The sequence below is a fragment of the Aspergillus eucalypticola genome (assembly GCF_003184535.1).
Source record: "Aspergillus eucalypticola CBS 122712 chromosome Unknown BO83scaffold_11, whole genome shotgun sequence".
NCBI lineage: Eukaryota > Fungi > Ascomycota > Eurotiomycetes > Eurotiales > Aspergillaceae > Aspergillus > Aspergillus eucalypticola.
Genome location: NW_020290285.1, coordinates 984,303 through 1,007,170, shown reverse-complemented (window position 1 = coordinate 1,007,170; position 22,868 = coordinate 984,303). Strand labels below are relative to the sequence as shown.

At 48.1% G+C, this 22,868-nt stretch overlaps 9 protein-coding genes across 9 annotated transcripts; 6 read left to right on the top strand and 3 right to left on the bottom strand.

Moving 5' to 3' along the window:
• Positions 1-264: 264 nt before the first annotated feature.
• On the top strand, positions 265-2,253 carry BO83DRAFT_444882 (class I SAM-dependent methyltransferase; the record flags this gene model as incomplete). Its single annotated transcript, XM_025536524.1, has 3 exons — positions 265-1,109; positions 1,348-1,501; positions 1,564-2,253. The coding sequence occupies 3 exons, from the start codon at positions 265-267 to the stop codon at positions 2,251-2,253; spliced, it is 1,689 nt and encodes a 562-aa protein (XP_025388707.1).
• A 2,273-nt stretch (positions 2,254-4,526) lies between these two features.
• Positions 4,527-5,314, bottom strand: BO83DRAFT_398670 (uncharacterized protein; the record flags this gene model as incomplete). The annotated part of the gene is made up of 3 exons (XM_025533272.1): positions 4,527-4,752; positions 4,782-5,005; positions 5,105-5,314. 3 exons carry the CDS (start codon positions 5,312-5,314, stop codon positions 4,527-4,529), a joined length of 660 nt encoding a protein of 219 aa, XP_025388706.1.
• Positions 5,315-5,868: 554 nt separating this feature from the next.
• Positions 5,869-7,832, top strand: BO83DRAFT_398669 (monooxygenase; the record flags this gene model as incomplete). Its single annotated transcript, XM_025533271.1, has 8 exons — positions 5,869-6,100; positions 6,163-6,239; positions 6,311-6,633; positions 6,702-6,969; positions 7,000-7,024; positions 7,095-7,147; positions 7,168-7,326; positions 7,407-7,832. 8 exons carry the CDS (start codon positions 5,869-5,871, stop codon positions 7,830-7,832), a joined length of 1,563 nt encoding a protein of 520 aa, XP_025388705.1.
• A 2,591-nt stretch (positions 7,833-10,423) lies between these two features.
• On the top strand, positions 10,424-12,046 carry BO83DRAFT_360515 (sugar porter family MFS transporter; the record flags this gene model as incomplete). Its single annotated transcript, XM_025529408.1, has 2 exons — positions 10,424-10,539; positions 10,598-12,046. 2 exons carry the CDS (start codon positions 10,424-10,426, stop codon positions 12,021-12,023), a joined length of 1,542 nt encoding a protein of 513 aa, XP_025388704.1. The 3' UTR covers positions 12,024-12,046.
• An 892-nt stretch (positions 12,047-12,938) lies between these two features.
• BO83DRAFT_398666 (DUF453-domain-containing protein) lies at positions 12,939-14,265 on the top strand (the record flags this gene model as incomplete). Its single annotated transcript, XM_025533270.1, has 2 exons — positions 12,939-13,379; positions 13,444-14,265. The coding sequence occupies 2 exons, from the start codon at positions 12,939-12,941 to the stop codon at positions 14,263-14,265; spliced, it is 1,263 nt and encodes a 420-aa protein (XP_025388703.1).
• Positions 14,266-14,384: 119 nt separating this feature from the next.
• BO83DRAFT_426894 (C6 transcription factor) lies at positions 14,385-16,730 on the bottom strand (the record flags this gene model as incomplete). The annotated part of the gene is made up of 4 exons (XM_025535311.1): positions 14,385-16,054; positions 16,127-16,458; positions 16,512-16,597; positions 16,659-16,730. 4 exons carry the CDS (start codon positions 16,728-16,730, stop codon positions 14,385-14,387), a joined length of 2,160 nt encoding a protein of 719 aa, XP_025388702.1.
• Positions 16,731-16,959: 229 nt separating this feature from the next.
• BO83DRAFT_337557 (mitochondrial carrier) lies at positions 16,960-18,106 on the top strand (the record flags this gene model as incomplete). Its single annotated transcript, XM_025528478.1, has 5 exons — positions 16,960-17,018; positions 17,078-17,146; positions 17,211-17,354; positions 17,409-17,581; positions 17,638-18,106. Exons 1-5 carry the CDS (start codon positions 16,986-16,988, stop codon positions 18,104-18,106), a joined length of 888 nt encoding a protein of 295 aa, XP_025388701.1. The 5' UTR covers positions 16,960-16,985.
• A 426-nt stretch (positions 18,107-18,532) lies between these two features.
• BO83DRAFT_398663 (uncharacterized protein) lies at positions 18,533-19,449 on the bottom strand (the record flags this gene model as incomplete). Its single annotated transcript, XM_025533269.1, has 4 exons — positions 18,533-18,751; positions 18,808-19,001; positions 19,096-19,191; positions 19,257-19,449. 4 exons carry the CDS (start codon positions 19,447-19,449, stop codon positions 18,533-18,535), a joined length of 702 nt encoding a protein of 233 aa, XP_025388700.1.
• A 1,722-nt stretch (positions 19,450-21,171) lies between these two features.
• On the top strand, positions 21,172-22,544 carry BO83DRAFT_360506 (SDR family oxidoreductase). Its single transcript, XM_025529407.1, has 3 exons — positions 21,172-21,449; positions 21,508-21,966; positions 22,013-22,544. Exons 1-3 carry the CDS (start codon positions 21,419-21,421, stop codon positions 22,351-22,353), a joined length of 831 nt encoding a protein of 276 aa, XP_025388699.1. The 5' UTR covers positions 21,172-21,418; the 3' UTR covers positions 22,354-22,544.
• The last annotated feature ends 324 nt before the right edge of the window (positions 22,545-22,868 follow it).

Sequence of the window (22,868 nt, the reverse complement as noted above, 5' to 3'; positions counted from 1 at the left end):
CTTGAGGGAATATGTCCTCAGCTACGCCACAGATCTTCAGCTGGGTGGATCGATGCCAACACATACCGATCTGCCGGAGACATGAGCTGAAGTAGTTGAGTTTGCTACGTATTCGAGTGGATTCCCAGTGACCTGTAAACGAAAGGTATAAATCGGATGATCCCATGCAGTCACAGGTCCACCGCTTGAGCCCATTTCGCACTCTGCCTGACCAGTTACACTCCGCTGACAATGGAACCTGAAACTATCAATTCCGGCTTCAACATGGGCAACGAACTCGACTACATGCTGGATCGAAACTACACAGCAGCTTCACGCCTCAATTTCCAATTTTACCTATGGAAAGAATCACTCCAATTCAACCTCCACCCCTCCATCAACCTCGGCCCTGCCGGCGAGACTCTCAGAATCGCCGATCTAGCCACAGGCACCGCTATTTGGCTTTGTGACCTTATGCGGGACCCAGCCATGACGCCATACACTCTGCAGCTGGACGGTCTGGACGTGGACCTGAAGAATGCCCCTGTACCAGAATGGGTGACGCCCTCCATCAGTCTTCGCCAATGGAACATCTTTGACGAAGTCCCTGAGGACCTGCGCGGAAAGTACGACGTCGTTCATCTACGCCTTCTCGTCCTGGTCGTGCAGGAGAGCAACCCTCTCCCCATCATCGATAAAGTTTTTCAGCTCCTGAAGCCAGGTGGATACATCCAGTGGGATGACCTGAACTATCCTGACACGATCGTGGCCAAGCCCCCCACTGCACAGCTAAGCAACCATGCCAGCCCAGCGTGCGATGCATTCGTGCAATTTGCCCAGTCCAACGGACGTAATGATTGGGTGCTGGATCTACCACAATCGTTGATGGATGGGCATGGTGGATTCGTTAATGCCGATCTGTTTCATTTTATCGATCGGCCGGAACTCTGCAAGGCGAATGGAGACCAGTATATACTCGTGCTAGAGGAATTTGCAGCTCGGCTGAAGTCTGCGGGAAAGGTGGAGGAGGCGTCTCGTATCTATGACATGATTATTGGGCTCGCTGAAGAATCGCGAAGGGGGTTCCACTTGTCTATGCCAAAGGTGGTCTGTGTGGCTCAGAAGAGATCGTCGCTCTAGGATGGCGTCTGCTGCATAACGAATCCTTCTACTCTGCTAGCTAGATCAATGAATCAAGATATACAATGCTGGAACGGCTTGTGTGTCTTTTCCAAATGTGCTCATGGCACGTGATAAGTGCTTCTTGGTATACATAGCTGGCTTTGACCTCTTTCCAAGGAGGAGCAACCTCATCTCCATCTTCGATTTAACTTATAGCACCATTTGCATTGATAGCGCTCTTATTAGACCTGAAACGAATTCAAACAGTATGGCCGAGATTGACACATCAGTCTGGTACAAAGCAGATATTGGCCCTCGCCTCAGCCAGCCCATGCGGGATATTTTCTGTCAATGGAGCGGTGTAAGCGAGGGTCAGCTTGACGGTCATCTTCACACTGTGGTATGTCTGCCTGGACAATCCCATGACGGTCAGCACTAAACTGCACCTATTAACAATCACAGCGCGACAAAGCGTGGCAATACGGCAAATACCCCTGCGTCGGCCAGTGGATGTTCTTACTTCCCGGCATTGCCAAATTCCCCCAATTTCCTGCTGTCGTCGATCGCGCCCTCCAACCAAGCACAACCATCATCGATCTCGGCACAGGGCTAGGTCAGAATCTGCGTCTGCTCGCCGCGAATGGCGTCTCTCCGTCTCAGATGTGGGCCCTCGATCTCAGTCCCGAGTTGTGGCAGTTAGGTTACGAACTGTTCAACGATGACGATCGAATGAAGGCTGTCTCGTTTATCCCCGCCCACTTCCTCACCGATGAACCGGAGCAGCTGAAAAACCTCCGTGGAAAGATAGACATCATGATCGCGGGGCAATTTCTCCATCTCTTTTCCTGGCAGGGGCAGATTGACGCTGGAAAGCGGATTGTTGAGCTGTCTCGGCCAGGTACCATCCTTATCGGGTATCAGCAGTCGCGTCGTGCCGCGAGAGAATACATCCGGCCTTGGGGGATGATGTTTTACCATAATCTAGAGAGTTTTCAGAAACTCTGGGCGCTTGTGTCGGCAGAGTCGGGGACACAGTGGAAGGTTGAAGCCACGTTGGTGGATTTGGTAGATTGGGGTATGGAGACCGAAGATACCCAGTGGATGCCACCAGACCATCAGGGGTTAAATTTCTATTTGACTCGGGTGCGATGATGTGTGATGTTCCGATGAAGAGCGGAGATCATTTCCCTGCACACCCTGTTTCTTCACAAGTCTCTCCACCCAGCTGAACTGCTGCAGAAAAGAACCCAGAAAGATCCACATAGTTCATTAACTAAGCCAATAAGTGTATGACAGCTGTCAATGAGTGAAGAAGATCGATAATGGGCTTTACTAGGTCGGTCGCTTGCGGAGCGATGCATCGAAAGTTTGTTCTCCACAGCTATCGCTGATAGGCCTCCTATACGCTCGCTTGCGTGGGGTGAAGAGTAGTCTAACCGTGAAGAGTGTATCCACAACGTCCAGAGTCACAGCTGTGCAGGTTGAGGTTGTGGCGAGAATAGTTATAGCTAACAAAGATAGCTGCTCATTTAAATCTTTTTTTTCTCCAATACGACATCATGCGGTAGGAGTGGGTATATCAATACATGTTCTCGTTGCTCGTTCTGAAAGAGGAAACCTCCACACTGCGGTTATTTATATAAGAGAAGAAGGAATCTAAGCATGATTGCGGACAGAACACATGAAATAAGATAAGGGTCACTAGATTCCCATCTGAGCAAACCATCCACGCACTGTACTCGATCGTATTGTATTGATTATGCCAATGCTCAGGCAACCCGCAATCGATCAAGCACCATACTTTGTTCGTTGCGCCCTCGATCTTCTTCCCCTCCGCCGCATGACAGATATAGTAACAGATAGCGGGCCCTCGTCAAACAGCCGTAGGCATGAATACAGCCGATTATCCCGGCAGGTCTAAAATGGAAGTTTATAACATTGACTCATTTCTTTCTATTTTAATGTAGTCGACAAATCTGACTGTCTACACCCTTTGCCTTATCTTTTTTTTTCGGTGCCACAGGAGGGAGTAGGAGGGAATAGGAGGGAGAGAGAAGAAAGCTGGCTGATGTGTATTACTGGGTAATTGCCTTTTCCACTATTTCCAGTTAAAGAACTCCGTAAATTTGGAAACCATTTCTCGCGCCCTAATGGGCTCCATTAACTACCCAAAACAAGACACAAAGATATGAATTCTCTGCTAAACACCACATTTGTAGCACTGGACTATATGAAAAGCCCTTCTTCCAGATGTACGCATCATGATCAGTATCCTCACTCTAGTGTAAAAACCCATAACTTCGACTTCGTTTCGGAAATGATTACATGTTTATTAATCGGTACCTTCAGTTGTCCATTTTGCGCATTTTATACATAAACAGAGCTGTTCCAGGACTTATTAGATTACCATTCAATCATCGGAGGTTTCAGGTATTGACCTGAAAGGAAAGTGGGATGTAGGATGACGAATCTTCGAAGCAGGAATCAATATCCAGTAGTGTCGGATTGGTCGGCCGGGTTGAACCCGCGGGTTGATGGGTCAAGACGGGTTATTAGGTTGGGTTTTTCGAAAATTCTTGCACCGCCCCTTTAAGATATACTGTATAGTATTCAGGCTAATCATATTTGCATGATGGATTTTGATTATGAAAATGAATATTTGAATAGGATTTCAGCCTAGTACCCTATATCGTATCTCATTAAACATAAATTCAGCTATTTTCAGCTATCCTACTCTCAATTTAAATATTGTCCTTACTTTTCCTAAATTAGTTAAAATGATACTTTATATCTAATTCATTGAAGCTAATAGTAAATACGATTCATTCTCTTCACTTTGATATGTATCTCGAGCTACCCGAATACCCTGATAGCTGAGAGCAACTGGGCAAGAACATAATACAGAGAGGTCAGCCAGCTCCACATACCAATTGCATAACCACAGTATCTCGCCAGAACATGAGATAGCAGAAGAGGGCGAAGGTGCTGTGATATCTGTTCTTATAATGTATGAGGCCTGAGGGTGAAAGTAAACACCCGGAAATCCCTGTTACTTAGATCAGCCGGCTGTCCTCAAGAAGAATATCTCTTGTCGGAACCGTCTACACTGGTTCTACTTGAGTGTTAAAGTTTAATCTGCCAACAGAATTCGCAATAGGAAGTGACCCCAGGCAAATATGAAGGTGAAATGCAAATGCCGTAGAGAAAGTGAATCTCCGATACTCAGTTGAGCAAAGTCCAATCCAGCATAATTGACCATGCCTTTGCAGATTGCCTTAGAAAGGGTGGACTGGATATAGAGATTTGTCACAAGCCATTATTCGCCCGCTTTAGCTCACGCTGCAGTTCTATTCCAAACAATCAAACTCATTTGTGCTCAATCACCGAAAAGTAAATCCTCTTTAGAACTCATTTACCATTATACATCACTCCACAAACGTAGCGAGTAGTCCAGTGCCCCAAATTGCCAACGAATCTGGCCCCGCAGGAACATATCCAATCGGCGTCTCCGCATCCACTAAGTCGCCATCGGCGTAAAGTTCGACCATATTACCCGACACATCCCACCAGTAATCGAAGTTCTGAGAACCCAGCACATGATGTCCCACTCCCGGGCCGGCCGATATCTCTTCTTGACCAGCCACTGATGGCCTAGCTGCTGTGTGTGGTAGTCATGGAACTCGAATGAGCAATGGTAGATGTGCGATGTCTTCGGGTTGGCGCTGAGGAAGAATGCGTGGTCTACGGGCTCCTTTCCTAGATACAGATGCATGAATACCGTGACGGGGATCCGCTGACCATGTTCGTCGGTGTGGATAAAGTCGGTTGTTACGATGTTGAATGTTGAGGTATGGAATTGGGGTTGAGACTCGAAAACCTGCGTTGAAAGGCCGAAGTGACCCAGCTGAAGTGCAGATTTAGCTCTCTAGGCCCTCTGAATCTCGAGATATTGTTTCTAACTTTGTAAAATGCAGCTGGTCTCAAACCAGTTAAACATTCATACACGCGGCTTCTCGCTCGGGAACTTCAGAATGATCTTCTCCCGTGCTGGCTCTTCGTGGGAAGGATTGATGGGATAGTGATTATAGTTTATGTTGAAGGGAAATTTTTCGGGGTCGGTGATCGCCACCAAGGAGCCAGCACCTGGGGCATCCGCTAGCTCTTGCATGAGAGCGGCACTGGGCAAGGCGGCTGCTCTGGGGCCTATTAGCATGACGGGGGTCCATAGGGCCTTACCTGTGAAGCGTCTGGTTGCTTACCATTTGAAGTCTTCTAGATTAATGAAGCTCACACTACTCGTCTTTACGCGGGGCCTTAATTGTAGCTAGTCCGATTTACTATCCCGCCGAGCTTGTGTCGATCTTCACTTGGCGATGATTTTTGTCATTCGATGTCGACCATGACTGTCCCTCAATCCCCCGCCCCCGCTTGTTGGCATCGAGCTTTGAGTGTATCCTCCTCATTTGACGTCTATAATGGTGCTGAAGATTTCCCCACTTCCTCTTTACTGGGCATGTGGTAGAAAGCCAACGTCTGTGGTGGGAACGGTGATTTTCCTAATTGAGACACCCCAGTGTGTGGAGGACGGACCAGCCGACACTACTTATTGGGAACTCCCTGTTCATATAACTACCTCCTATCGAAACACTCTATTTATCGCTGTATTTTTGACGCTTTCCCCCAAAGCTGCTGAAATATCGATCGAAAAATCAGTCGGGTCAAGCAATATCCTAACATAGTCACTGGCACCGTTCCCACAGGTTCACCATGACAAAGACCACCGTAGATCTGCCACACCAGGTGGAGACTCCTGTCCTGGTAGTTGGCGCTGGACGCATCGGAATGATAACGGCCTTCCAGCTCGCAATACCGGGCATTCGAACGTTTCTTGTGGAGCGCAACCTGAAAACTACGAAATGGCCTAAGATGGATATTACCAATCCACGATCAATGGAGCTGCTCCAACGTCTAGAGCTTGCAGATGGGCTACGGGAAGAAGGTTTCTGGCATTTTGTCTTGCTTACAGATGGAGCAGCTAGCTAATATTTTCCGTCTTTCAAGGTGTACCATCGCAGTTTTCGTTTGACTGCATTTTTAGCACTGGACTATCTCCTGGGGGACAAGCTCTGGCGAAATGGGTATGAGATCATTTTATTCGTCTTCAGCCTGAATATTATATGTAGCGTTTTCACATGCTTATTGGATTCAGGATATACTGTCTCCGGATCAGCAGGCAGAGAAGATACGGAGTAACTGCGACGGGACGATGCCGCGCTACCCGTATCAGAGATGTTCTCAATCCATCTTCGAAGCCTGGCTAAAGGCTCTTATCCAAGAGGAGCCGCTAATTGATTCCTATTTTGGGATGAAACTTGAAGCAATGATCGAGTCGACGGAAAAGATTCTATCGACTGTGACCAACGTAGTTACGGGAGCGAAACACGTTATCGAGAGCCAATACGTCGTTGGCTGTGATGGCGCCAATAGTCGCGTGCGAACTTCCACCGGAATCAAGCTTACCACGTCTCCGGTGTAAAAATTTGCTAATCGTGATCCGATCAGGATACCGCTGTGCTGAGATGCATATCTAATGTCGGCAGCTCCGGACCCACACTTCTATTTCACCTAAAGTCCAGAGACTTCGAAGTTATTCACCGCAAAGGTCTATTTTGGCACCTTTTCCTGTCGAAAGGGAGTCAAGACGAGAAAGATACCTGGACGATCCACACTCCCACTCCGCCTGACACGGACATTGCCGATATTGACCTTGAGCAAGCCGTTTATGCTGCGCTTGGGGACTCGGGTCCACCACAGCCAATCAAAATTGACAAGATAGTGGTAAGTAGCATATTGAGGGCGAACTTAAGTGTCGCAGAGTAATTCCGCTCACCAAAAAAGCGCGCCTTTCTAGCGGGTGACTCAGGTACGACTGTGTATAATCTATGGCACTGCACTGGGGTCTAGTGGCTTTCGCACTGCTGACACGTCGACAGCTCATCAAAACATTTTATTCGGTGGATATGGCATGAACACTGGACTTGGAGATGTCTATGTATCGGATGGAAGCAGGGCATGTTTTTGAATGGTCAGGGTGGCGAACGGCTACTCGAATCGTATGAGGCTGAGCGGCGACCAGTCGCCGTGCGTAACGTTGCGATGTCAGGTCGACACGCCCAAGTTCACATGGATTATGCTGGATGGGTTCGACAGACAAGCGAGGGGGAAGTTCGCAGTGATAGTCCTGAAGGACAGGCACTCCGTGAACGCATCTGATGCCATGTCTATGCCAACGATGGGGGAATAAGAGTTTGGGTATTGAGATGGGGTACAGACTCAGCTCCTCAATCATTGTCTTGGAAGAGTACCCAATAAACGAGCCGAAGTGTAGTGAGCGGGACTATGTCGCGACTACATGGCCTGGCTCTCGTGTGCCGAACATCATATTGAATGACAGAGTGTCTATTCTCGACCGCCTTGGACCCGATTTTACTCTGGTCGACTTTACGATTGATGGGGCCTACAAAAAGGGGTTCAACAAGGCAACCCCCAAGGTCATAAAAAGGCTGACTGTTATACATTTGCCTCAGGAGACCATGGCTCGGAAGTTGTGGGAGAGATCTGCTGTTTTGGTACGCCTTGATATGCATGTGGCTTGGCGGAGTGATGAGACGGAGGGACCTTGGGGCAAGGAAGACACTGAGAGAGTTCTGAAGAGGTGCTTAGGTCACTGATAGAACCAGTGGCCCCTATGCAGAGTCAACAGGAGTAATTTGCGCGCCGAGGAAGCGAACTTATTCGGGATGAATCTGATCTGGGGTGGTTGGCGGGGTCTATGCTCCTTAGTCGATGGGGACAGTTTATGTGGGCACAATAGTTAGGACACCAAGATGGGGCCTACACTTAGTGCTATTCCTCGTGGATCAGTGGTGATCTGAGGTTCTTTACTCGATGACAACATTTCTAATTTCAAAAGGACTCAACTACCCAGAGAGCATTGCGCCCGTCGGTTCACATCCACAAACGAGGACGTCCGCTCTTTCGTATAGCGCCGACAACATGTTCATTCGAAGATCATCGAGCTGGCCCTTTCCAAGTAGACTTTTATCCTCCTACTACAGTTGCTAATTGGGATAATGCGGTAGTTGAGAATATACATAACTATTTGAGCAGTAGCAGCTCGTCGATCCTTCAGGTGGCCATTTCCGCAGTGGAAATCTCTCTTTGGCCACTAATAGATCCAACATCTTGTTGAAAGTATCCATAGGGCTATAAGTCACCACGACGAACTCTCTCGTCCAACACACTTCCCTCCCCGGGTTGACTAGGGAGACTACCCCCACGGCAGGGATGAGGCGCATGTACTCGGCTTTGCCCAATGTGGGACCTACTCGGATCACTGGAGGCTTGGCATACACTGCCAACATTCTCACGGATTTACGGGTGTCCGAGCAAAAATATACTTCACTGACATGTGGACTTTCGTGAGCGACGCGGCATGCCGCGAGACGGGAGTCGGTTAGGCATCCTGAGCTTGTTGAAATCGTTCTCTAGCTCTCTTTGAAGGTGTTATAGACGTCCGGACGATGTTCAGCCAATGAGAGTAGATCAAAACGGGTCAAGAATAAGGAGCCCGGGGCATGTTGTATTCACCTGTGTTACCTACAAAAAGGTCTATAGTATTAAAGGAGGTGGCTAGCGGCCGTTAATAACTAGATCTATCACTTCGATAAAGCGGCTAGTAAAGCGGCTATATACGCACATACTATCCCACATATTAAACTTCCTGCAACAGCGCCAAAGCTGAAGCACTAGGTGGAACATGCTAGTAGTCAACAACACGCACTGATTCAAGCGGGTCAACAAGGTGGGCAGTAAGAAGGTGGGCAGTAAGAAGGTGGGCAGTAAGAAGGTAGGCAGGAAGGAGTATGCTGCACTTTCACGCAGGATAGAAAGACTTTTGACTCTCATTAAACTCAGCCAATCCCTGCGGCAGCCCAAATAGCAAAGATGCCTGAAGTAATCATCTCCTGCTATGATTTATTTCAAGATACCGTCGAGTCAGTACGTCATCTGCTCGATATGTAAGGCCCTTGCAGGGACCATCCTTCTTCAGTAAGGAATAATAAATCAGCAATACTATAGCCTGAATGTAGTTTATGATTCTTGTATAATGACTAGGACGACCGATGTCTTACATGTGATATAATGTGTTGAATGCACTTCATAGTTACGGAGAGAGATAATAGCTCTGGATTACATTAGTTCATGAACTGTAGAGGAAGCTCAGAGTATGGTAACATTCACAGGTATTATATCAATAAAATAGATAGCATGTCTTAATATTAAGCTAAACCATTCTTGTCAGAGTTTTCGATTCCTTGACTGTCACTTGCCCAGCACCCAGCTATCTTATTTATACAGATCGAGGCATAAAACATGAACAGACAAATCACGACCTTACTACATACTGTGTGTATCAATTCCGAAACCAGCTGTTATTCCAACATAGCCACTGTCCACCAGGGCTTAATAGTAGTCATACTCTTACCAAAAGTAAACATCCTGCTATTACTATTATATATTCCAATTATATATATTAGGTACTAGACTACTATATACCAATATACCACTTATCATATAGTATCAATTTCATTCTATCATTAAGAAGATCTATCTCTAGATTTCTGGGACATCCTCCAAGTACTAATCTATCGGGAGTTATATAAATATATATATTTCATCTTAGGAATATTTCGTGGACCGAATTTGTTATATTTTACCTGGAAATAGCATCAGTATCATATCTACAAGTTTTTTTCCAATAATTTGATTTATCAAAGCTTTTTCGGGTCCGGTACCCTAATAGCATTAATGATAATCAACAGAAAAATGCTATGTCTTTCAAAATAACGAAGTACGGTGCATAAAAGCGGAATCTTCCGAGAAGGAACTGGGACCGCCAGGCAGCTCCGAAAGTACAGGCAGAATTCTGTATGATCTTAGCCGGCAAGGGTGTTAGCCATTTTACGCCACGGGATCTTAGATTCCGCGGGAGGACAAAAACGTGTATCTCTGAGTGGCGGTTTATTCAATCCCCGCACACGAACACTGGGGTAAGAAGACTCACAGTGAAGCGAATGCTTGCACTGGGGCTCCATTAGCGAAGTCCATGTCTTTCAGCCCTGATTGGCATGGCTCAAGCATATTGCGGGGTCCCCGGATTTCTAGAAGAATTTTGACATGATATAAAATGCATTGACATCCTTGGCTCAATCTGATCAGCGTCATATTCTACAGGCAGCTGATACTGACACAATTCACTATGCTTCGTGGAAAGTCGCTCCACCTCGCACAGGTCCTTCTCACGGTAGCTCCCGCATTCATTACCTACGGGTACAACCAAGCCGGAGTAGCACCCCTTGCCAATCTGCAGTCATGGTAACTTACCCCTTGAAGAGGTTATTGAAAGATTTGGTTTAGCTGATCAGTTATGTAGGGTCAACACTTTTCCAGAGATTGACACGGTCAACACCCATGGTGCCATTAAGGAGAGAAACTCAACGAGGAAAGGTGCAGTCATTGCCTCTTATCAACTGGGAGGCCTTCTTGGGGCGCTTGCGTGTGCGCATATCGGTGACCGCTTCGGCCGGCGAAGAACTGTATTTATGGCTACTATTCTTACGATCATTGGGGAGCTGCTTCAGGCATCTTCTTATAGCATCATTCAGTTCACCCTGGGTCGAGTCATCCTTGGCATCGGGGTCGGGCAACTGAGCGCGACTGTACCGGTATGGCAGGCTGAATGCAGTTCTGCAAAGCATCGTGGTCAGCATGTGGTAGTTGATGGGATCTGTATGGTCCTAGGCTTCGTGATCACGAACTGGGTTTCCTACGGGTTCGGGAAGACGGCGGGTGAAACCCAGTGGCGTGTCCCATTAGCCTTGGCTCTTGCCTTTCCCCTGATTATCCTCGGGTCGTTATTTATGATTCCGGAATCACCAAGATGGCTAGTTATGGTATCCAAGAGGGACCAAGCAGCTCACAGTTTAGCGGCGTACAGGGGTCTCCCCGTCAACGATGACGTGGTCCAAATGGAAATTGCGAGCATTGAGTCATCACTGGAGCTCACAGCGCAATTTAAGAGCTTCACACTACGAGAGCTATTTATGGGCGATGATAAAGAACGTCTACTGTACCGGTTCGCCCTTTGTCTTGTCATCCAATTCTTCCAGCAAATGTGCGGAGGAAATTTGATCTCCACCTACATTTCCACCATCTTCGAGGAGAACCTGAACCTTGATAAAGATTTGTCTAGCATACTAGGCGCCAGCGCACTTACATGGAAATTCGTATGCAACTTCATTCCGTTCTTCGCAATCGACCGCTTTGGCAGGCGCAAGGTGTTCATGCTTAGTGGGGCTGGAATGTGCATTTGCATGATAGTATTAACTATTACGACCAAGTTCTCTGACGCCAGTCGGGGCCTCTCAATTGTCTCTGTGGTCTTTATCTGGCTTTTCAACATGTTCTATCCCATTGGATTCTCTGGCGCAAACTTTCTCTATTGTACCGAAGTTGCTCCTATGCGTCTGCGTGTGGCTATGTCGTCCGCATCAACCGCAAACAAGTGGCTGTGGAATTTTATTGTCGTGATGGTTACACCTGTGGCTCTGGATACAATCGGGTGGAGATACTATATTGTATATGCTGTTATCTCTGCCTGTATTCCAGTCACTGTGTATCTCTTCTACCCAGAGACCATGGGCCGCAATCTCGAAGCCTTAAACGAGGTGTTCCACGATGCTCCGTCCGCATGGCATATTGTGGCGATGGCTAGAAGGCTTCCACAAGGAGATGTGACGGACGTGAATGTGCAGATCGAGGAGGAGAAGTGTACTGTGGAGCAGAAGGAGCATGCTTGACTTTCTTGCTATTATTGGCTGTGTTTCTACTTTTTGTTATTTCCATTTCATATTCTTTCTTTCCCGAGCCGCAACAATGCATGTTTAGTTGTTTAATTGAAGATCACCCTGCATAGGCTATCCAGGTAGATCCCTATCATATTTGTGCAGAATAATGGAATGCCAGATACAACACAAAGCACCCAAGCTAAAGGTCTCTCAATCGCGACTGTTCAATCACATAATGCGAACCTATTGTCCACTATATATAACCAGCCATGGCTAATAATAAGTAGGTAAAGCGGAGAGGTACCTAAATGAACCAATGTTATTTCGTACAACCTGATTTTAATAGCCCCGAGAACCGTTCATAGTATCGCAATATAGCATAGTTATTATATAACTTAATTTGCGAATTTATAGGGACCACCACCTTTCCGTCAACTACTTCAGCACGTACTAACGAAACAGGCAGTGATGTAGGGCCATGGTGTCACTGAGGTACCCAACACCGAGCAGGAACGAATTTGTTCGATGCTCAGACTTATTGCCTTCTGTTGCCCTCATGTCCACATGGGGCTGGGGTGGCGTGATCCGTTCCGCGGAAGCCCCATGAACATACAGTCTTTCAGCTAGGCAGTGGAGTGGGTACATAGTTATCATGGCTGACGGACGGAACATGATATGCCGCGGAATAGTACCCATGGGAAATACATCAGGAAGCAGCTATCTTCTATCCGATCTTGCATTCCTGAAGTCAGTTATAATTCTATAATACTACTATCACGTAAGATAAGATATATAAACGAGGTATATAGTATAACAACAAGTTATTGGCATCTGGGAAAGCAAACTACCACGTTCTAACTCACCCGCTGGGTACAAAGCATTTTGAGATTTCATGCGAAAGACCGTCCAATTCGACCCGAGCCAATCATGACACAAACATACTCGGTCACCCGGAGTGAACCCATCCCCGTCTTACCGAAAATAACGTACAGGTCGATAGAATCGGTTCGGAAATCGATTCCAGCGGTATGGATGCGTGCCGGCACATCCAAAGGCCTTTTTCTCCATCGCCACCATCTTCCCGCGTCGACAACGCTGTGGGAACCGATTTTGCTATCCGCGATGGGCTCTAGTACGGGTCGTTCTCGCCAGATTGACGGGGTAGGCGGTGCTTCCTCGACAACGTCCAAGGTCGCCATCGTAGAACGGTCGAGTCGACCCGGTGTCGATGTCGAGTATACGTTTGTGCAGGTGGCGCCGGATCAGCCACTGATCGATATGACTGGAAATTGTGGCAATATTGCATCTGGAGTGGGGCCGTTTGCACTGGATGAGGGTCTTGTCAGCGTCCCTGAGCGGGAGAAGGAGGTTTGTTTCCTTTGTGGTTTTCAGTGGGACTGTATGGGGAAGGCAGAGACTGACTGGGTCACAGATTGATATCAAGATTTACAACACCAACACCGGACAACATATCGTCGAAACAGTCCAGGTCGCGACCGACGGCTCATTCCGAGAAGATGGCGAATATGCGATTCCAGGCGTTGGGGGCACGGCCAGTCCTGTCAAAGTTGCATTCCTCAGGCCGTGCGGTAGTATGACGGGCCACATGTTTCCGAGCGGGAAGCACCAGGAGATGCTAACGGTGCAGTCCCAGGGATTTGGAACACTATCCGTGCGAGTCAGCCTTGTAGATGCCGCGAATCCGTTTGTGTTTGTTGATTCTGCGTCCCTGCCGCGAGACGCCTCGTCCGCTATCACGGATGCTGCGGATCCAGCCTTCCTGGCATTAATCGAGGATATCCGGCAACATGGTGCGGTGCGGTTTGGCCTTGCTGAGAATGTGGAGGCTGCGAGTCAAGTCCGCGGAACCCCGAAGATTGCGATTTTGTCTCCCGCCAGTGGCAATGTAGACGGCGTGGACATCGAGGTGAAGGCGTTCAGCATGGGAAAACCCCATCCAAGTTTGCAGCTGACGGGTGCGGTATGTCTCGGCGCGGCGACAATCATACATGGCACCATCGCTTGGGACCTGGCCCATATCAAAGAAGGGAAAGAGATTCCAAAGCATGGGATGTCGCTAGGAGACCACCAGATTGCGGGCGCAGTGCCGGTCGGCATCCGCCATTCAGCTGGGGTAATCCATGCGGAGACGGTCCTGGGAATAGACAGGAAGGGCGCGATCGACGTGGACCGGGTAGCGGTATATCGAACGGCTCGGCGGCTATTTGAGGGCCGTGTTTTTTATAGGCCTTAAGACACAGTGGTGACGGCGTTCGCTGGAAATAGATCATGCCATCACTGGCCCATTGTAGGATGTGAGGAGTTCCAATCGACTGGACCGACACTCATAGGTAGGCAAGGAGCAAATACATTCTAGTGGTCCGTGAATGCATTATCCTGCGGAGAACCGTTGAACCCGAATAGCATATCATCAAATCTGGGATAAGAGTACGCGTCCTCGTACGGCCCTACAACGGGAGCTATAGGAGCCGGAAAGTTCGAATGAGATACCATTGGACCAAAAGACAGATCCATAGCTTCGCGCATCAGTCCGTCTGCGGGCCTGGGTTGTGTTCCGATAAAACTTTGAATTACCATTTCAATGTCCAGCTCGGACGGTTCAATCTCTGGTGGAGAATCGTGGCTGATTGCAGGCGCCGGTCCCAACGGCCTTTCGGTTGGGATTGTCAAATCGTCTGATCGGCCGTCCATACGATTCGGACTGTCGTCGACTACAGTCGTGCAATCATCTAAGCGAACACCCATGCGGTCCATCAGGTGTAAAATCACGTTGTGGGCTCGCCGCACTGCCCAGTTCGTCTCCTGGTTCTTCTTGAATATGTCGAGGCAGCTCTGGAGGCTCGTATGGGCCCTGCTGACACGCTCTCGTTGGGCTGCGACACGGACGAAGATTGTCGCTGCTACGTATGTGGCGTATGATATCAAATACGGTGCTCGTCGAATGGAAAATGTGTTATCGTAGGCCTGCAGTAATTGAATGATGCTGGAAGCGGCAGTGGTGCAGGTGGTAAAGGAGCTCTTGGCCACTGATGGATCGGCAGTGTAAAGATGGCCCTCGGAAACAAACGGTCGGTGAAGCAGGATGACCAAGACATTGTAGAGAGCGAGTAACGAGAGAACGTGTGGTGGCGGCACTATTCCCACAAGACTGTTGTAGCGCAGGTGATCTGGAAGGCTTTCGTACCAAGTTCTCAACTGCCCATCGAGTCTGTTAAGGGTAGCGATGAGATCGTGGGGCGACCGATTGGAACTTCTCTCCGAATAAACCTTATTCAGAATCTCATTCAAAACTAGCGACAATCTACACAGCCACGTGAATGTCGACACGCTATATGCCGGGGATCCAGGGTATGACTGCACATCAGAATAGGCAAAGGGTTGCCAGGGCTCCAGCTCCTCATAACGGTCCAGGAAGGACAAAAGGACTTTGGTATCAAAACTCTGAAGACTAGCGGGGCGCCCCTGATATAGGGACTGGATCTTGTCCACAACAAAGGCACCCCAGAATACACGTCTTCGGATTTCGAGGTCTTCTGGCGAAAGACGGCGCATGTTGGGGAGCATCGTGGCGTCGACGTGCATGCCGAGGTCAATGATCATTCGAAATGCCGTACCAGAATAGAGCCATGCGGCGCTACGTTCATCTCCCAGCGCGAAGAGAGAGCTCGTCATGACTAGCAGTGCCTGGATGGTGGTGATCTCGCTTCGATCCAAGGCACTCCCGAGCAGCTCCTTCACCCTCATGCGAAAGGTCCACCCAGCCGTGCGAGCATCATCCGGGTCTCTACGCACCTCGGGACGATTACTGAACTTGGCCGCCCCAAAGTATATCGCATTCAGGAGCAGTTTGGAAAAGTAAGGCCCGTTGGTGGCCATATCACGCATAAAGCTCGGGCGATGCGTTATCAGGAAGGAGTGGTGCTGGCGATTCCAATGCAGGGACAGCAGGTGCATCCCCAACTCGGGATCTACGCCATCAAAGTCCAACTTTCCTTGTTGGAAGTTCAACGTTTCTAGCTGCCCTTTGACATGAGAATATTAGGGTCCGCGACCAATTTCGGTAATGGGCAAGAACATCATGGATCGCGACTCACTTTGATAAGCGGCCTCTCCCATCAGTTGTTGCTGAATGGGCTCCACAGGACCGGGGCGATTGGCCAGTTGGGCCGAGGCATGGCGGCTGACGGGGGCGCCGTCAAAAAGGGTACTAGTGAGGCCATGGTAGCTGGAGTCTCCGTTGGCGGAGATAAAGATGCCGGACACAACAGACTGCGGATGATCCATCTTGGTGGACTCCGACTGTTGGTGGAGATCTGCATCAGGAATTGCCTGTTCTCCCTGCGCCGGCGCGGCACCTCCGTCGCCAAGTCGCTGCCGAAGTTGCTCATTTTCAGTCACCAAGTGAGCGATCCAGGCTTTGGATGGCCTAGGTGGGTCAGGTAATCAGCATCTTTTGCAGAAGGATTCAATTCCGCGCACCTGGGCCTTGCAGGGCTAGTCATGTACACGCATTCCTTGCCGTAACCTTGACAATTGGAGCACGTTGGCTTTTCGTCGCAGCGCAACTATAGCAGCCGTGAGCGGTAGGGCACGGTCGGAGAGGCGAATAAGTGGATCTCAACTCACCTTCCTCCGGCGACAGAAGCTGCATGCCTTGGTTGCTCTGCGAGAACGGGACGACGGAACCATTCTTTCCATGGCTTGACAGGGTCTCCGTGGAGAACACGAGACATGGACAGGGGAAAAGAAGATGGAAGATGGCAGATGGAAGATATACGTACCGGGTTTGCACGGAAGGACAGGTTCCGCGGCAATTCATCCTCCGTCGGCAAATCCCGCGATTGTCGTGGAGATTTGGAATCACAGTTTACTAAGTAGTTATAAGTTGGTGCACACGATTGGACTACTCAGCAGCTAACCATTGTCGCTCTATTACTGGTACTTGGTATTATTATGGCTGCTCCTGCCTCAACAAAGCCGCAAAAGGTCGGCTCATCTCCCTCCAGCGACCGGGAAGGACATTAATTAATGTAATTTGTTCGCAGCAATACACTCCACAGTGGGTCTCTCTGGTTGCCGGCGGGGTGGCTGGCGGGGTGGAAGCTGCATGCACGGTAAGTAACTATTTTCTTCGGGCTTGCAGCATGTTAGATGCAGGACTGAGAAGATGATGAATAGTACCCCTTCGAATACGCAAAGACCCGTGTGCAACTCTTGAGGAGCAGCAAATCGACCCCCTCCAACCCATTTCAACTCATATATACCGTTGCGCAACGGGAAGGCATCGGGGCTTTATATACCGGATGTTCTACACTGATCATCGTGCGTTCTGATCTAATCATCTTTCGCTAAGGATGAAGATCTAATAGTTCGCAGGGCACGACGGCCAAGGCCGCTGTGCGATTTGTTTCATACGACACCATTAAGAACTCCCTTTCCGATGAGCGTGGATCGCTCTCCCCAGCACGGGGCATTCTGGCCGGCGTTGTCGCAGGGGCCACAGAAAGCGTCCTGGCCGTAACGCCTACGGAAAGAATCAAGACAGCACTGTTTGTGTCCTGCTTTCCACACAAATCCAAAAAGCCATTCTCACTGATTGACGAAGGATCGACGATGCGAAAAACGCCAGGCAGTTCCGATCGAGTCTCCACGCCACGCAAGTCTTAGTTCGAACCCACGGTTTGCGCGAGCTCTACCGGGGACTTGTGTCCACCACGCTAAAACAGTCAGCAACATCGGCCGTGAGAATGGGCACGTACAATATCCTCAGAGAAATCGTCAAGGCACACGACATTGCGCCGACTGTTCTCACTACCTTTTGCATGGGAGCCGTGGCGGGAGTCGTCACTGTGTACGCGACGCAGCCTTTTGACACGATCAAGACGCGGGCGCAAGGGGTCCAGGGGGCAGGGCTTCTCGAAGCCGTCCGGAACATACAGAGTGACTATGGAATTCGGGGATTCTGGAAGGGCAGTTCAATGCGGCTGGGCAGGCTGCTTTTGAGTGGCGGGATTGTCTTTTCGGTGTATGAGAAAATGACATTTCTGCTGCATCCGAGTGTGCGGGTCGAGTGAATGTTCCGCAGATCAGATGGAAATTTACTTCTTGATAAAATCGTTTCCTAATAAAGAAAAATAAAAGAAAGACAGCAAAAGGAAAAGAAAAAAAAAAAGAAGGAAAAGGAAGGGGCAGAAAAGGGGAAAAAAAAAAAGAACGAAACAGCCCGAAATCGTGTAAAGTTCCAAAGAGTGTAGTTTCTAGAATCCTCATGTAAACAATGTTTATAGACTTACTTCAGTAAACGGCCAATAGGATCATAGGAATATAACTATTCAAAGTTTCGCTTCTCTCATAGTTATATCTCTTCTCCATTAACCAGAAGCCTTTCGATGTATATGTTACCGCCCATTATAGATTATATATCGATGGTTAGTTTGACTTCTCACAAGACGTAACAAAAGTATAATGCCTTCGAAGCATGACCAGTCCAATCCGTCCAGTTATGAATAGGTGATCTCAAAAGTCCCATCCGTCCTATGTTCTACATTGGCGAGCAGCGCGCCATCGGTATTCAAAAATCGAAGCATGCCCGCATGCTGAATCGCGTTGGTAAAATCCACTATCTCACCTTCCTCGGCGTCATATGCACAAACCCAGAGTTGGATTACGGGCGCCACGACAGCAAATTGAACTGCATCGGTATCGGTGGGAGCCGGATACTACAACTAGATTAGCTGCTTTTTACCATATAGGACAAGGGAACTGAGGAACATACATAAGCAAAAGGCCTCGTGCCCACATTTCCATCGGGCAACCTGTTGCCCTTGGCCATTCCATACACGATGTATTTCCCATCCGATGGAGAAAGGTCACCACCGAAATCAAACCGGACCATGTCCATTGGTGCTGTTTTCTCTTTCACCGTCATGACTGGGTCGCCTGTTTCGTTTTTCGTGAGGCCATAAGTACCTGTGATACCCTCATTTAGACTCTAGTCACACTGCTTGTTCCTTCCAGCCTTATTGACAACTCCTATAAAGCGATGACAATGGGGTATGCATACTTGCAGACGTCGTGGGAGTCGCGGGATCTGCGTCTTTCACATCTATCGATGTTACCTTCACGCCAAACCCGGGTTTCTCAGCGGTAGTCCCAACCCCTTTGCTAGTATTAATCTGGTGTATCTAATGGAAAGTGTAAGGGTGGGTAGAGTATGTCACGCACATCCGTATAGTTGATACGTGGTTGATGTATCCCACGTCTGTTCAGTGTCGAGTTCCTTCGCGTGCCAGACAAGACATCCCCCTTCATGCTTATCGTTGTTGCTTCCGAGGGTCATCATGGGTGGACCGGGAATAATGACATATTTCTGTTTGCGGCCGGAGTTGTTCACGACGTGGATGGTATGGTCGGGCATGTTTCCAGGCAAGTGACTGAGGTAATGTAGATGACTGAGGATGTAGAACACAGGACTACTTTGGCAGTGAGGGTCAAAAGGTAGTAGTCGTTGGTGCTACTTATATCACATTGATGTGGTATCTTTTGCATACTTCTAAGGGCAAGGTGTGGTAGTCATGATTCATTAAACGCCGTGAACGGTAGTTGCATTTATAAGGAAGGTAGCATTGGGTTTTCCCAAAAGCGGAGCTCTTGAAATCAATAAAATGTTCGCATTGTTTCTTGGTGTCATTCTAGTGGTTTATATTTCTCCAGCTTTGAATGTGGCTCTGCCAGTTATGAGGACAACTAAGTGACGAGGTAGCAATAGACCTTTCTACACTCAAGTTTATGTTCTCTATGTTTCGACTGTTCGTCATCCGAGGAAATTCGGGCGCTACCACCGAAGTAGCATCTTCCTCTGTGTTGCTCTATTGACCCAGATGTGTTGGGCTAGATTTAACAAATCGTGTAGTCTAAATTGAGACGGGAATTAAACCGAGCAGATTTATTCTGGGGCATCGTCAACATCATCAGGGCCGTGTTTGGCCTACCTACTTCCACGTGGTGGTGCATTCTTACTGCCTTCTGAAGCCGAGGCCCCAACATCCAGCTATACCAACGAGAATAATAGCCTTCCCCTGGTCGGCTATTGTGAAGACCCTCGGGCATTGCTAGAAATGCTAATCTGTCCTTACCATTAAAGATCAAGTAGACTCCCGAGATAGTCGGTCACGACGGCTGTCCATGGTTGCCGACATTTCACAAGCCACAGCCGTTCGCAGAAAAATTGACAGCTCCTATCAACCAAGCCTTAAGAGCATTGTGGCCGGTCTAATTTCCAACCAACCACTCGGTGACTACGCAAGCCCTAGTTTCTGGTGGGAGGAAAAGGGACGGCAAGTGTCTTAAATAACAGTTAGTCCGGCTTACAAGCAGTTGAATACTAATAATATTACAGAACCACACATACTTCCCCAGATCCGACCAACAGTAAGAGAGAACCGGGGATTCAAAGCCAAGAAAATTATGCCCAAGTATCAGTGAATCATAGTAAGGAAAATCACTTTGTATTAGATGCTTGATCTGACAAGCAACTTCCATGAAACGTGTATTTTCATCCATTCCCTTATAAGAGCAGGATCCTACTTGTAAAGCTAAGATCTCTGGTGGGCTGGCTTAACGTGATTCTCTCTAATAATTTCAATCGGACTCGATACAACAATGGTTTGATATCATATAGATGATAAGCGTTGATGGTAAATTTTCTAATCTCAAATTCTAATGGAGAGCGTGATACTAGAGATTCTGTGACCTAATTGAACACAATAAGCTGGAAGGTCCCGGGCTCAACTAATTTGCGGGCTGACTCACGATGAGGGGTTCAAATTGCTGCCATGCTGTAGTCATGTGACCTCGGCTAACTAGTAGTAATGGACTAGTAACTTATTACATTCTTTCCAACCTCTTATATTATTTATGGGAGGAGATGCCTCATTCACACCTTATTGGGCCATCATGAAGGAGGGGGTGGGCAATGTGACCGTGGATTACATTAGTCAAGAAAGTATCAGGGAATTGAATGACACAATCCGATCACAGTGTCCACTGGTCAAACGACCTTCTCATTTATAATCTGCAAGGTAAAATTATAGGAAATAGTGAGCCGAGTGTAATGAGTGACTAGAAAGGGTCGGAATAACTGAAGTTGGGTCACTGTTTACTGTTGAGCTGATCGGCAACAACCAGCAACGAAGCTGAACAGCACTGGTAACATTCTTCTTCAGCTATACCCACATTCTATTCCATCTTTGTTTAGCATATCTCGGTAAATCGCACAAATTCTTTTCCATCATGATCGCCATACGATATATAAATTCATGATGTATTCTTTTTAATACTTCACCTTACGACTGATGTCATCAGCATTTCTTACCGAGTAATACAGCATGGTTTTGGTAGCACTTATCACAGGAGGGAGTAAGTTACCATCCCCATATGCCCATGATAATGGCCGACCGTGAATAACCATTCATAGCCAGTGGCATCGGCCTCGATGTCGCTCAACAACTCGACCTCACCGGCCTCTGGAAAGTTCACATCATTGGTAGCAACTTGGAACGCGGCAAAGCGGCCGCTGCGTCGCTTAAAAATACCACATTTCACCAGGCTGATGTGACAAAGTACGAGCAGCAGGGCAATACGTTTCAGCAGATTTTCAACGAGGAGAAGAGATTAGACTTTGTCTTTGCGAATGCCGGCGTCGCCGAAGACACGGTATTCTTCTCCAAGCATGAAACAGGAATTCCGCCACGGCCTGATATTGCTGGACTAACGGATATTAACTTGACCGGCGCCATCTATACAAGTTACCTCGCCATGCACTATTTTCGCCGATCGCCGGAGGTGACGATGGGGAAGAGAAACCTGATTATCACGTCGAGCATCGGTGGGTTATATCCATGCATGCATACTCCGGTATACTCAGCGACAAAACGTAAGTACACAATGCCGCCATGGCGGATCAGAGCTGATAACGCCAGATGCTTTGGTTGGGTTTACGCGCTCGGTGGGTAAGCAACTGTGGAACGAAGGCGTGAAAGTGAACGCGATTTGCCCAGGAGTAGTCATAACGCCTATGATAACACCAGAGCTGAAGGCTTACTTCTCCGAGAAGGTCCTAATCACTATGAGTGATGTGACCAACGTCATCCTAAAGTTGATCTCGCAAGACGACGTAACAGATTCAAAGGGGAAGTCTGTCTCGCGCGATCAGCTTCATTCGCAAGCAATCCTAGTGTCCGGGGAGAAGTACTACTGTGTTGAGATGCCGGAATATTTTGATGAGGAGACGCAACTAACTCATCAGCATATGATGGGTTGAAGATGCCGAATGTTACTCTTCATTTATATAGTTGGAAGTCAAAGCAGACGCCCGGGGGTCTTGCTTCTCGACGATTGAAGTAATAATGACCCTGGAAAGCCGAGTTGAGATAGTCTGCACCTCATCATTAGTCTCACGTCATGCTTTGACAATATCTATTCTGATAAGAATTGAACCCGCTAAGCAAACGCTGATCGATTCTGAACATGTTTCACTGTACCCATTAATCCATCGTGTTTCCAGATTGCGTAATCAGTCTTCGGTGGGAACGTAATTTGCATGATGGGCGATAATGGACAATTAGGTCGTTATATGGGCAGAAGGATTAGCTCTGACTCGATCATTCCTCTTCCTTCATTCCCTGCTTCTTAAGATGAGATGTAAGTCGCTATTGATCTAAATGACTCATTTCAGTCCCCTCTCTTACATACATAATTTCTCTATCTAGGTGACGTACGGGACCTTTTATAAGAAGCATACAACGCAATACCGATGTGAGGGTAACGATTGCTCTT